This window comes from Oculina patagonica, chromosome 11 (assembly GCF_052425735.1).
Source record: "Oculina patagonica isolate OP01 chromosome 11, crgOcupat, whole genome shotgun sequence".
Taxonomy (NCBI): Eukaryota; Metazoa; Cnidaria; class Anthozoa; order Scleractinia; family Oculinidae; genus Oculina; species Oculina patagonica.
This window is the reverse complement of record NC_135768.1, coordinates 3339169-3353532: the sequence shown is the minus strand read 5'-3', so window position 1 is coordinate 3353532 and position 14364 is coordinate 3339169. Positions and strand designations below refer to the sequence as shown.

Here is a 14364-nt window from a genome sequence, read left to right as displayed (position 1 = left end):
GTGCACGTGGTTTTGTTGCGCGGTGTGTTGTTGTTTCGCGGTAGCTTCCCGCCATATTTGAATCAGAATTATTATACCGCAGAAAGAACACGATTTTAGCAAATACTTTATTAATATTCCACCAGCGATGGTTGAAAATCCGAGTACGACAGATGAACGAAATGGATCTACGATAACTGAAGATGAAGCCGCGTTATATGACCGACAAATTCGCCTTTGGGGATTGGACGCTCAGAAAAGGTAGGCATTGTCATTTGCCACCATTCAGCTGTGAAGTTTATTGTCTGTATGGTCAGACACACCAATCTTTAAGAACTAGAACTCTGGTGAAATCTGTATACAACGTCAACAACTACATCGTTCCCTTTTGGAGTATTGTCGTAAATCGGTTTTAGAAATATGGTACAAAAAGATAATTTGTTCACATTAAAGTAAAAAAAAAAAAATTTGTGTTGGAAGAATAACTGGATAAGGAGTACAGTTGATCAGATCAAGCATTATGAAAAATATGATATAGAGGCAGTTGTGAAACAAGATGCAAAATGGTTAAGTATGTTTAGGAAATAAATAAGAATGAATATCAGTTATAAAAAATCATATTAATATTTTACATGTTATAAAACGAATTCTGTTTGTGCTAGTTAATCTTTATGCCAAAGAGAGGTTATAAGTTACAACTTAATGAATATGACTGTTTAAGAAATAGATTTGGTCATGCATCTGTTACATTGTACAAATCCAAAATGTGGTAACATGTTAGAACACAGCTACCAGAGCAGCTATAACCCAATTTTTTATGTAAATTTTGTAATCTTAGTTGGTTCTTTCCTTGTTAGGCTAAGAGCTTCCTGTGTTTTACTGGTTGGCATTAAAGGTCTTGGTGCAGAAATCTGTAAAAATCTTATACTGTCAGGCGTGAAATCTCTGACAATAGTGGATCCTGATCCTGTAAACGAACAAGATTTTGTGTCACAGTTTCTGGTTCAACGACAAGACTTAGGGAAAAATGTGAGTCACTTCATAGAATATATAGCTGCCGAAAATATAAATTATATATTTATATTAATTTTACTGACTGTAGGTTGTGCAGTTCCAAAACGTATCCATACCTATCCCCTGGAAAGCGATAATTATTAAAAGGACAGTATTAAAATCAATAACAGAGAAAGTTATGGATTTTTAATAATAAAGTATTTTTTGTTTGTCTCACGACGTAGTGTCACTTGTGATGTAGATCGCGACGTTTCAACAGCACACTGCTAGTCTTCATCAGGCGATAAGGTCGACTGGTCATGAACTTATAAAGCACGCTCCTGCGCTGTGATTGGTTGGTTTTCAACAGCTGTGATTGGCGCATTTCGATCCTCTCTGTTTCTGTGTCCTGTTGTTCCCTCAGCAGTCCGCTGTCGCACAGTTCTCTTGTTGTTGTGTTTTTTGATCGTGGGCATCCACGCCTCAGGAATTTCAATTCCATTATCCCTGTTGATATTATTAGGGTGAAGTCTTATGTGAATTGCCTCTTTGACCCTGCGTTTGTACCAGTGTTGGTCGCGATCAATAAACTTTACCTCATTCCAATGAGGTAAAGTTTTTGCTATTATGACTGTGTCCTCACAATAATATTAATATTTCTGATCTAATCCTGGAAAAAATCCCACTTGTAATTAAATTTTTTTTAAACTTACAAGTACCTTATCAAGACGTAGGCTCAAGATCATAAATATGGTAAAGCTGCTTTCTTAGCATACAATGTATGAAGTTTTTGCCATTTGTATAATATACAGTATTTACATGTAATTGTAAGAATAATTTTATTTCTTATCTTATTTTGTTCTAGCGTGCTGAGTCCTCACTCCAGCGAGCTCAACAGCTTAACCCTATGGTGCAAGTTATTGCTGATTCTGAGGATATTTCCAATAAAAGTGACAGTTTCTTTAAAGATTTTGACTTGGTGGTAGCAACAAATCGTTCAGCAGATCAGTTGGTAAGTACCAAAAAAACTGTAGTTTTACTGTTTTTTGACTACACTTAAATCTTGTTATTTTTGTTTTAATAATTTTTAGCTAGCTTTGAGCCAATTGTATACCACTGAAAGATACCGTATTTTTCAGTACCTGTGTATAAGTCAACCTTTTTTACCAAAAAAAATAATGGTCCCAAAAATCGCCCTCGACTTATACATGGGTCAAAATTTTCGACCCAAGCACCAGTTAAATAAATTCTGCACAATTAGCATAACAGTTGTTTTTATATGTTAACAAACATCTTATAAACAACAGTCCAGGTTACAATGTTCTTTTGCTTTGCTATCCATGTGGTTAATTTGGCAGTTTATTACTTTAATGATTTATCACCTTTGTTTTATCTAGATTCATATTAATGACATCTGCCATGCCAGTGGAGTAAAGTTCTTCGCTGCTGATGTGTTTGGCTTTTATGGATATATGTTTGCTGATCTAGGAGAGCACAAATATGTTGAGTATGTGAATGTAATTGTGCGCGCTGTGATTGGTCAGTTTGACTTCATTATAGCTCCATAAACCACGCTGCATACGTCACGCGCGTGCTTCATTGAGTTATAATGCACGCTGCTTACGTCACAAGTTTTAGCGCGCGCAATTTCTTTAACATTTCATAGAAGTAATAAAAAACTTTCTCCTCATGCATTGTTGAGTTATATAAGCACGCAGGAATTTTTAAGAACACTCGAGAAGTGCGAGAAGCACTCGGCTGCGCCTCATGCTTCTCTATGCACTTCTCTCGTGCTTATATAACTCAACAATGCACTCGGGTGCGTTTTATATTTCTTTAGTGAATTTAAGATCTCCTGAGAAAATAATTATGACCATAGGAAAAATCCCTTCCATGGGGGAGGTACATTAATGGATGATTTTTGAAACTACACAATCATTGCAATTTGTTAGAAGTTGAAAAAAAGGTATGACAGATATATCTTTCCTGGGTAGTAGAACTGGGTAAAGAAGCTAGCAGTAACATAGTTTTATTTTATTCAGAGAGAAACCAAAGATTATCAAGGCATCAGAAAAGAAAACATCAAGATCTGATGGTGAGCCAGAGGCAAAACGTAGGAAAGTTGATGTCAATGAGACCACCATAGTTCAAAAGGTAACACTGACTGTGACACTTTTAATATTCCATTATTGAAGGAAAACATAACAATTTGCATTAAGGGAGCATTATTACACTGATTACCAGTACTGGGAGAAAATTGTGTAGTAACAGTCAGTAGACAAAAGTGAAACACCCGGCTCTCTCCACCCTCTAAAAAAATTGCCACTTCTTCCAAAAGATTGTGTGATCCATCTGTATTTTTTTAGTTATATCTGAGATAATTGGAGTTAAACATTTCTATCAAATACATGTATAGGCTGGTATGATTGTCTTTATCATATAATTTGTTTATTTGTATACAGAATTCTATTTACTGTTCACTGTTACATAATACCGAGAAACTTACTCTTCAGTTTGCAGAGTTCTACAGATTGAAAGCTGCATTGACGTGCAAACTGGATAACAGACCTGCCAAGATTTTAAAAAGATTACCTTCTGTATATTACATGATGAAAGGTATGCATTTAAAAATTAATGTCCAACAAAAGAATAGGTTTCTCGGTTTCATAGGTTTTGTGGTTTCATAGGTTTCAGGGTTTTATTGGTTTTGGGGTTTCACAGGTTTCGGGGTTTTATACGTTTCAGGGTTTCATAGGTTTCAGGGTTTTCGCAGTTTCATGAGTTTTGGGGTTTTGTAAGTTTCGGGGTTTCACAGGTTTCGGGGTTTGGTGGGTTTCAAGGTTTCATGGGTTCCACGGTTGCACGGGTTTTGGAGTTTTATAGGTTTTTCTTTTTCATGGGTTTCAGGGTCCCATAGGTTTTGGGGTGGGAGGCGTGGTGGCCTAATGGTTAGTGCGACAGACTCCGGATCAAGCGTTCCAAGTTCGAGCCCCGGCCAGGGTCACTTGTGTTGTGTTCTTGGGCAAGATACTTTACTCTTATAGTGCCTCTCTCCACCCAGGTGTATAAATGAGTACCAGCGACATAATGCTGGGGGGCCCTGCAATGGACTAGCATCCCATTCAGGGGGGAGTAGAAATATTACTAGCTGCTTAATGCTACAGAAACCGGGATAAGCTCCGGCAGTGTGGGTCGCTTGGCTCATGGCTTCTCCAATAGGTTTTGGGAGTTTCATGCAGGGATTCATGGGTTTTGGGGGGTTTATGGGTTTCGGGGTTTCGTGGTTTGATGGGTTTCGGGGTTTGATATGTTTCTTGGTTTCATAGGTTTCAGGGTTTGATACGTTTCTTGGTTTCATAGGTTTCGGGTCTTCATGGGTTTCGGTGTTTCATAGGTTTTGCGGTTTCATTGGTTTGTTGGTTTCATAGGCTTTGTGGTTTCATTGGTTTGTTGGTTTCATAGGTTTGGTGGTTTCATTAGTTTTGTGGTTTCATTGTTTTCATGGTTTCGTGGTTGTTAATATTTCCACCTTTGCATGAAAAATTTGTAGTAGTTTTGGTTCCTTTGCATCCCAGGGAAACACAACCTCTTACTGTAAATTCTAGATTTTTTGTTTAACATCAATACCATTCACTTTGCAGTTATATTAAAATTTCGAAGCCAGTATGGCAGATTACCACAAACTACTGTTAGACCTGAGGAAAAAGAGCAGTTGTTGAGGCTACGGGATGAAGTAATGAAAGATTTAAATCTTGATGTAACGCTTCTTCCTGATGAATTTGCCAGGTAAATGGAGCAGTGTAACTTTAAATTTATAAACAAGCTTTCATGTCCTAGTAGCAAACTTCTCTTTTTAAGTTTTTCTTTTGTAAGTTTTGGAATATTCCAGTTTGCCTTAAATAAGAGCATGATAAGAGAAACAACATAATACAACAATTTGGCAGAAGAATGGACCCAAAAAATTTATTTACAATGTTTAAGGAGGGGCTTTATTGTTATATTGTAGTTATTTTTTTTAATCTCTTGCCTTAAGTAAGAAAATCAGATTTGTTAAATATACATTCACAAGTCTAATTCCACTCTTGTGCAAGTTAAAATACAAGTACAGATGATTTGATGAAATTAAAAAGTTAATAAATAAAAATAAATGTCTTAATTGACCACTCCCCTTAGGGGGTTTTTCCAGGGCCAATGTTAAAGCCGGCTGCACACTAGAGCATCTAGCTGAGCTAACTGCCTTGCGTGACCGTTTGCTCAGCAAATTTATCTTGTGTGCGGACACTTTTTGTGAGAATTTTCCCTTGCGGGGCCTTGAGGAAAATATCTATCGTGTTTGATATTTTTTGCCTTGAGGGGGAAAAATCCTCAACCTGTGCAGGTGATGTGAGCTACTAGCTCAGCCAGAATTATCAACTGACCAAGACAAACACGCAGAATGCTCATGTGATTCAACATGGTGCCTTCCGTATCAAACTTGCCAAGCACTTTTCTCGCTGTCTGCGGTGAAATGTGCAGTTAGTAAATTGCTGAGTAAACGGGCACGTGAGGCAAATAGCTTGTTGCTCTAGTCAGTGTAAACAAGTACTGTAAGTCACTCAAGATGGTTAAATATCCCAACTGGCGCGAAGCAGCCACTTGGCTGTTTTCAAGCGTAGCCAAGTGGTTGAATCAGGTCTACCTAGAACAACACCAGCTAGTGGTCAAACTGGGATTTGAACTGGCAACTTCTAGCTTTCGTGTCCAACACTCCAACCACATTGCCACAATGAAAGGCAATATACAACACTTACTGACTGTTTCCATTTGACAGCCACTGTACGGCAGAAGTGAGTCCTGTATGTGCCATTGTTGGTGGTATCGTGGGTCAGGAGGTTGTCAAGGTAACTACATGTATGTTATTTTTTTGTATCATAGGAGGTTATATGATTGACATAATCACCTAATGGTTGGTGTTTCTATTGGACAAGAGGGTATAGCATGGCGCACATCAAAACTGTAAAATTCCTTTGGGAGAACGAAACATCAAGCAGTCTAGGTTTGAGGATGGCAGGGGTGAACCACTTCTGTTCCACTTGTTGTATTTTTTGTTTATTTATTTACTTCATTTAAACCCCGTTATCTCAAACCATCAAGGGAAACAGACTACACTGTAGTTTGAAATAATAGTAAAATGACTGAATGGCAAATTCAAGGGAAATGGGTTTTAGCTCAAAATAACGGGAATTCGAAATACCTTATTATAGGAAATTAACGATACATGTTATTAACGCGAATTTCAAAAATTCACGTTAATTTTATTGAACTTTTATTGAACTTTTTTACTATAAGGATTTGACCAGAACTTTTCTTAAATTCGCGTTAATTTTATTACGCGTACATTTTGTTCGCGTTGTTAAAATGCTTTGTTATATTCCTATAATAAGGTAACCGAGTTTGAATTAGCTGGATCTAACTGTAGTTGTTTTGTTCTCTTGTAGGCTGTTTCAGGAAAAGATGCTCCACTGAATAACTTTTTCTTTTATAATGGTTTAGAGGGCCATGGAACTGTAGAATGCTTCAATTGATGCTGCAGCCATTTCGCCTTCAACACATACAGCTGTATTATCCTGTAGGGTGGCCCCATCCATGCACCTCTCTACAGGACAAAAGTTAGCCACAACCCACACTAGAGCTGGTGTTAGGTTGGCCATTTTAGAGAGAGATTAGAACACAGTCTTTCTGACAAGTGACATTCCTTTTGTACAAAACTGTTCTGTTAATAAGTGACTCAGTTAAATAAACCAAGAAAAGAATTTATAAAACAAGAGCAAAGCATTAGTTTTAATGCACTTGAATTCCTGTGGAATAATAAAGATGCCTTTTTCTCTTACCTCTGTTACAAGTGTTGTGATGAAAAGAGAACTAAAAAACTTACATGTAACATTGCATTTAACGCAAGACTGCTAGGATAATGATCATGTTAGGGACCCAGTAAATACTTTGAGTGGGAGTACTGTACCGGAAATTATGGGCCATTTTTTTTACCGTTTAAGTAAGTTTTATGGCCCTCTTGTAAAGTGTGTGGGCCAGAGGTGGGATAACAAATTGTCCCTCACAGAAACAGGATCACACAGAATTTTAGCCCAATCTCATGTCTTCACATCTCTATTTTCTGTTAATTATGGTAATTTCAGGTAACTATAGCTGAATCAGTGATGTTAATGTAAGACTCTTTAAACCATGATTTGGATGATCCGCATTTGATTATTTTATAGAAAATGCACAATATAAATATTAAATATTATTATTAAATATTATGATCCATAATTCATGTAGATCTCTTACATGATTAATGTGATGCAGCACGAATTGCTATTAGTTTTAAAACTGGCTTAGACCACAGGTTTCTTAAAATGCTGCCTTAACTTTATTTTTTAAGGCTGTTCGAGTTTATTTACAGCCTTGTCAAATCCTTAACATATTATGACATATTTTGTGGTTATCTTGAAGACCTCCTTTCTACAAACCATTTTTTGTATATTTTACTTACCGTACACTTTTAACTATCATTATTTTATGAACTTATATTTAAATTTTATGTATGATTATTTGATGTATTTTTATTACCATAAAATATAAATTTACAAAATATTCAGAAAATATTTAATAATGTAATACTAGGGAATCACCTTAAGACTATTGCTACTCCCCCTGGATTGAACACAGTCCATAGCAGAGTTATACTAACCAAAATGGAAACATTCAAAAATGCACATGTTGGTGTGAGTGGTGTTTTTGAAAACACTGATCTCTTAGAGCAAAGTTTCTAAATTAATGCTTGCCAGCATTCATGATGACAAGTGCAAAGTATATAAACTTTGGTCTCTCCATGACCAGCTGTTACAAATGCCCATAACAATGATGTATCCACATCTTTTATGTACGGAGATGTCCATACAGAAAGCTTAGACGTTAACTATTCTTTAAACTTATCTTCTGGTAAAAAAGAAATTAATTTTCCGTGGACCAAATGCAATTTTCACCTCAGTAGAAATTGGCTTGCTTTCATCCAACTTCAGTGAGAAGTTTTTCAATATCAGTGCGACCACAGCTTTCATTTCCACCACAGCAAAAGGTTGACCAGCACAGCGTCTGCTACCACCACCAAAAGGGAGAAATGAGAAGGTTCGCACTGCCATTTTATCTTCCCAGCGTGTCGGATCAAACACTTCAGGTTTATCCCAAAATTTGTCCAAGTGGTGAAGAACATAGGAGTCCAGAAATAACACAGAGCCTTTAGGAATGTGAAATCCTGCATCAAAAAGAAACAAAGTTGAAACATTATTAAATGTTCATCAACTACAAAATTTGCAATGCCAATAAACGATTGGGCCTCACTGCCAGATAAACTTAAGAGACCGATACCTAACTTTATTCATCTTAAACAAAATTTGAAAAAAAATTACATTTATAATCACTTTTTACCCTAGATTTAATAACAAAGTTTTTACTACCAAGCTTTTCCATTTTTAGAATGTTGATTTCTATTACTTCATTTTCATGTTCATTTTTATTTCCTTTGCTTAGATTAAGGTGGTAAGGCCATCCCCTTTTTTTTTTCGTTTATCGTCGTATGTGTTTTCTGATTTTGGGTCGGTCGGTCGGAATTAAAAAAAAAAATTCAAAAAAAAAAAGTGGATAAGGAGTCTGGAACTAGGAGGCCCGGTACCTCAGCATAATGTCCGTGGAGCCTGGAAACAAGAAGACATGGTTACAAAGTCAACATGGCGGCAATGGAGGAAGGAAAAATCGACGTCGTGGTTAAACTCAAACAAGAACAGCGTAAAAAGGATGAAACATTATTTTAAATAATGTGTCATTGCCTTCTATACCTTCTGTATAAATTTTTTTTTTTTTTTTGAAAACGCGAAAATCTGGGTCGGTCGGACGACGCTAAACAGAGAAAAAAAAGGGGATGGCCTAATGCACCAGACTTTAATGGTTAAAATCCTGGTAATAAAATCTAGCAGAACTCTACATCCAATTTTGGGACACATTTGTATATGAAACCTCTCAGCTGAACTCAGAAATAAAAAACTGCTCTGGAGTCACCTTCTTTAACTATAACACTACATAAAAATAATACTTTTAAGAAGAAACTGCAAACAACATTTACTTGGGCCATCAAAAATACGGAGAGCTATTTGTGTACTTTCGCAAGTTGAGCAACGAGGTGAACTCAGTTTGCTTGTTCTGAATCTGTAAACAGATATTGCATGCAGGCATGACAGCACTTGACTGGGTCACATACAATGGACAGGGTGGACGAATAGTCCCATCGAAAAAGTGGCTCTTTTCAGACACAGTTTCCCATCCTAATTTAGAAACTTAAAGATATTTATTGTGACACAAAAACTGAAGAATGTGACCAGATCCTTGACTCAGGGCTTCAGCCCAAGTAGTTACAATTATACACATGCCATTCTTTCTTTAATAATTATTACCTCCTAACTCCGCATCTTCCACAGCTCCTCTGCTAAAACCAGTTATAACAGGAACAAGTCGCTGAGACTCCTTTATGCAATTTGCCACGTACTTGAGTTCTTTTTCCATCCCTGAAGTCACGACATCTGAGTTGCCTAGCACTCTGTCAACCTCTTCTTGTGCTGCAGCCTGAATGTTAGGGTGCTGGGCTGCAGATAAATCATATTGACATGTGAGAAAGATATAGCAGCTTTGGTTGGCCCACAACAGCTGCCATAAAGAAACACTAGTGACACATCATGCATTTACATGGTTTATTAACTGCGCTGCAGCAGCAGTTCATGTTCTACCCTTACTTGGATGTGGGATGTGATAAGCAAAATCATAATTTCCTATAATCATAGGCTACAATGCATTTTGCACCCATTGCGTGCCTACCACACTGGTATCATAGGTTTGCAATGCGTGCAAAAAAGCATCTGTTGACTTCAGTATGAATTAAAATAATTTTTTTTCAAATGTAATATTTTAATAATTCTACACTCACCAAGGTGGTATAATATCCAACAGAGCTGTGATGCAGTAGTCTCGAATCCACCAAACAAAAATGTCAATATCTCATCATGGACTTCAATATTTGACAATGTGTACTTGGATTCTGGGTCTTGTGCTCTTAAAAGCAGCGTCAATAAGTCTCTCTTGTCATCATCATCATCATCCTCACACTTACGCTGATTAATTATCTGTGTGATGAGGTTGTCAAGCACCTTGCGCTGGCGATGGATCTGAAATGCTTTAAAAGGATGCATCCAAGTCCATAACCATGGAAGTGCCAAGAAAGCAACATCACCAGCATAGTCCAAGAAGGAATTCACAGCCTAATAAGAACAAATCTCCTTGATTATTTAAACAAGCAAGGCAAATAAAATTGTCATCCATGGATGGGATTCTAATCCATCACAGATGTTTTCCCCCTAGTATAATGTAAGTCACCCCAACAATTTTTTGGTTACAGTCAACTCTCTCTTAATGGACACAACTATACACCTGATGTTGGTCCCGTCCCGGCCATTTTTCAGTCATTTTACTGTAACTAAACTTCGTATAAGGCGGACACCCCTCAAGCCGGTCTGGACAGTGTCCGTTTTAGAGAGAGTTGACTGTACACACAAACTCTTAACTTCAAAACCTAACTAACGATTGCATTTTTCATTGCCATCAATTGTTATTACAATGACAAATATCAATCACTGAACCTTTAAAAAAAAACAAAATACAAAATGGAACAATATCCACCAATCACAACCCAAGATGTGATCATTCGAACCCGTTAAAGTTTACGGTCAGAAACCATACCCCAGCCAGCAGCATGTCCTTGTATATAGCCAGTATGGGAGAATACCCCATGGGACCCGCCAGTGAGTTTTTATCCCAGAAAAACATGGTATGGGCAAGAAGCAAGACAAGAACCCGGGGGGTGGGGGGAAAGTTATATTCATGGAGGCTCTGCCTCGAGCTCTAACCCCTTACTCTTTTATATACCATTTTGACAGAAATTGTACCCCTTCTGTACATGTATATCTTTTACTGAAATAAGGTACCCCTTTCACATACCTAAAAGACATCGCATAGACTTGGAACAGGATGTTTTCTTGTCATTTTTTATGTAGCGCTTAACAATTAAAATAATACAGCCATAAATTTCAACTGTTGGAAATATTTTATTTAAAGGCCCTTTTATATACCTAAATGACAGATTTCCATACCCTTTCATATACCTAAACTTGTGAAATTCCTACCATTTTATATACCTGAAAAAGGTACCCCTTTCGGGCTGAGCCTCCCCGTTAAGGCCATTATAGGAGTACCCCCCCCCCCCCTCCGCCCAGGACAAGAAAAAGTTGCAGTGCATACTACACCTTGTCTTGCCCCAATCCCTTCTCATCCAAAACTCTTGCACCATGCTCCTTTCTTCTCCAACAGATTATTTTGAGATGAGAAAACAGTTCACAAACCTTTACTAAATTGTCATCAGGATTTTCTTGCACTCTCAAATCATAACCAAAAGCAGCCTTGCTGATGATGTCAAGAGCTAGATTTTTAATCAACAAATACACTTCCACTGACGAACTATCTGGCAAATCCTTCAATTTTTTAACCAGAACTTCAGTTTTGTCGGTGATTACATCCAAAGCATAGCTCAAGAAACCAGAATGAAACAGTGGCATTATCAGTTTCCTATGCTTTTTCCAAGTTGCTCCTTCCATGGAATTTAGGCCATAATTTCCAATAAACATTTGAAAACGAGCTTGCGTAAGTTTGGAGAGTGCATAACTCTTAGATTTCAGGACTTCCTCGCACAAGTGAGGGTCACCAACAGAGAAAATGTCTGTTCCATATAACGGTGGTCTCCCCATTTGAATCCGAACCACTTTGCCATATTTCTTATGTAGTTCAAGGAGTCGGGTATGCCTTTCTACTACGTTGGAACGGAAAATGGCTGTGTTTCCTGAAAGCAAATGAGGTGGAGGACCAGGAGGCAAGTTACACGAGGCTCTGAAGAAAAATGAAGACAAACTGTGAGACCCTGACATCAGACACGTTCGCAAGACTCCCTTGCATGTCAAACAATTTTTATATACACGATCATCTAGCTAAATTAAATCTATATCTTACCTTTTACGCGTAAAGCGTGCTATTAACACTTTCAAGATGAACCAGACAAGGAAAATGACGGCACAAGATAGCAAGACATCCTGAAGCAAAACAACACGTCCAATCGCCATTTTATTTTCTTCAGCCAATATATTTGCACGTCACGCGATCTCTCAGTTTCTGTAAATTTTGGACCGGACCGTGGGACTGGACGGCTGATTGAGGACGGTGGACGAAAGGCGCGCGTCCATTCCGCGAACATCTCTTAGTTTTTCTCGAAAATGGCGGCCCAAAAAAAATTTTCTGATCAAAATTTCACGAATAGGCAATCATTTCCACGGCAATATATATAATATTGATATATTTCAAGAAGAAACGATAATTGCTCTGGAGATAAAAGGGCATCATATATCTTTGGCAAAATTTCAATGCTATTTCGATTTAAACTTGCAATATTCGTTGATTTACGCAATTTCTAAACTTCTGGCTCACTTTTCGTTTACTTCTCCTTTAAAAATTGAGGTATAATTACCCAGACGCAAAAAAAAAATTTTCGAGAGAAACACAGCTCAAACTTGAATTTTAACACAATGTAAAATATTTAAACTATGAAACGTGAAACTGCAATGCTGATCGAACTGCGTAGAAAACTTAATGCGGCAGAGACATGATAGAGACCAAACCGAGAGCCAAGAATGCATTACTGTAAACAGCTGTTTCGGACTCTACAGTATAATGCCACAGAGAATAGAATGTTCAGCCAACGAGAGTCAACTGTTGCAATCGTTGTGCGCCCTCTGCTCGTGGTAATGACACCAGATAAGGTCTCAAATTTGAAATGTCTGCCCACGTCACAGCGCGTGACTGCAAGCAATGAACAAAGAACATTTGAAAATATCAGGTCTCTGTCGCATTAAGATAAGGATAGACAAAACTATCCCTAAAATAACATGGGCTCCTGCGCGTGATAAACTTCGAGACTATACAGCCTTCGACCTAGTCTTCTGACTTTTTCGCTCATGTACATTGCCCCCTTAAACTTTAAATGCGGGACGTAACCTGGCAATATTTAAATGTCCCGTACAAACAAAACCTCAATTATGCTATTTGTTTTCAATTTGATAGCGAAATCTTGTCATTACCCTAGTTGTCACATGGAAAATGTTATCTTGGGATGGTTTGACATTCTTCTCACCTATAAAACGGCCAAAGTTATAAAGCTTTTAAAACAAAATTGCCTCAACGGATTCTGGGATATTTTTATTATAATTATAATTTACTTTTATTATTATTATAATTATTATTGTTATTTAATTGCAAATCACAGAAAAGAAAAAGCCTACTTAAAAAAATTGCTTTCAACTATTAACGGTGAAGACTACTTACAAATCGATTACTCACACTACTTACGGAACTAATTACATTTACTAAAATAATTTACAATACACGTTACATGCAATACTTAGGGCGGCAGTTAGGTTGTCCAACTAGATGTAACCACAGTTAACGTCACCTCCTATGACGATTTAAAAATTTTTAGAGAAAACGGCTTTCAAACGTTTTCGAGATAAAGTTTTATAAAATCTAGAAAAAAACCTGTCCATATACTACAAAGAAATTTATCTTCTAACGAACAAAATGTCTCATCAGTCCATATACTGCAAGGCAATTCCTCTGATCTTCTAACGAACAAAATGTCTCATCAATTTACACCTAGTTTGTTCCTTGAGCTTAATGCTTTGAACAGCCTTCTCTTAAAGCCCTAAAGCTAGCCTTGAGCCCGTCCAAATACTACAAGAACCATATCAAGCTACTACCAGTACTTCACATGTTCCAGTTGCTACAAATTTTACACGTAGTTTACAGTGCGACGCGCCTTACCGTGGCCACCCAACAAACTTTTTTACAAGTGTCATATTGCGATATTTTACGTTTTCACTGCGTTTTGTTGATAAATAGGATGTAACAAGTATCCATTTGATCGTATTCAAGTTTGCAAGGCGGCGTGTTCGTCAAGCATATAGTGATATTACGATAAAACACTTGTAAAAACGTTTGTTGGGTGGCCACGGTATGGCGCGTCGCGATGTAAATGGTCAAAATTTGCCCCAATTAACCATGGTTAAAATGATCAAAATATGCCCCAATTAACCATGGTTAAAATGGTCAAAATTTGCCCCAATTAACCATGGTTAAAATGGTCAAATTTTGCCCCAATTAACCATGGTTAAAATGGTCAAAATTTGCCCCAATTAACCATGGTTAAAATGGTCA

The 14364-nt window shown here is 37.3% G+C and overlaps 2 protein-coding genes across 2 annotated transcripts; one reads left to right on the top strand and one right to left on the bottom strand.

Annotated features, from left to right (window-relative positions):
• Positions 1-25: 25 nt before the first annotated feature.
• Positions 26-6838, top strand: LOC144631119 (SUMO-activating enzyme subunit 1-like). Its single transcript, XM_078489502.1, has 9 exons — positions 26-240; positions 837-1008; positions 1838-1984; positions 2370-2479; positions 3015-3126; positions 3486-3588; positions 4614-4758; positions 5783-5852; positions 6450-6838. The coding sequence occupies exons 1-9, from the start codon at positions 128-130 to the stop codon at positions 6534-6536; spliced, it is 1059 nt and encodes a 352-aa protein (XP_078345628.1). The 5' UTR covers positions 26-127; the 3' UTR covers positions 6537-6838.
• A 40-nt stretch (positions 6839-6878) lies between these two features.
• LOC144631110 (cytochrome P450 3A5-like) lies at positions 6879-12228 on the bottom strand. The gene is made up of 5 exons (XM_078489493.1): positions 12112-12228; positions 11451-11991; positions 9983-10313; positions 9456-9644; positions 6879-8263 (listed from the first exon to the last, which is right to left on the bottom strand). The coding sequence occupies exons 1-5, from the start codon at positions 12219-12221 to the stop codon at positions 7941-7943; spliced, it is 1494 nt and encodes a 497-aa protein (XP_078345619.1). The 5' UTR covers positions 12222-12228; the 3' UTR covers positions 6879-7940.
• Positions 12229-14364: the final 2136 nt, after the last annotated feature.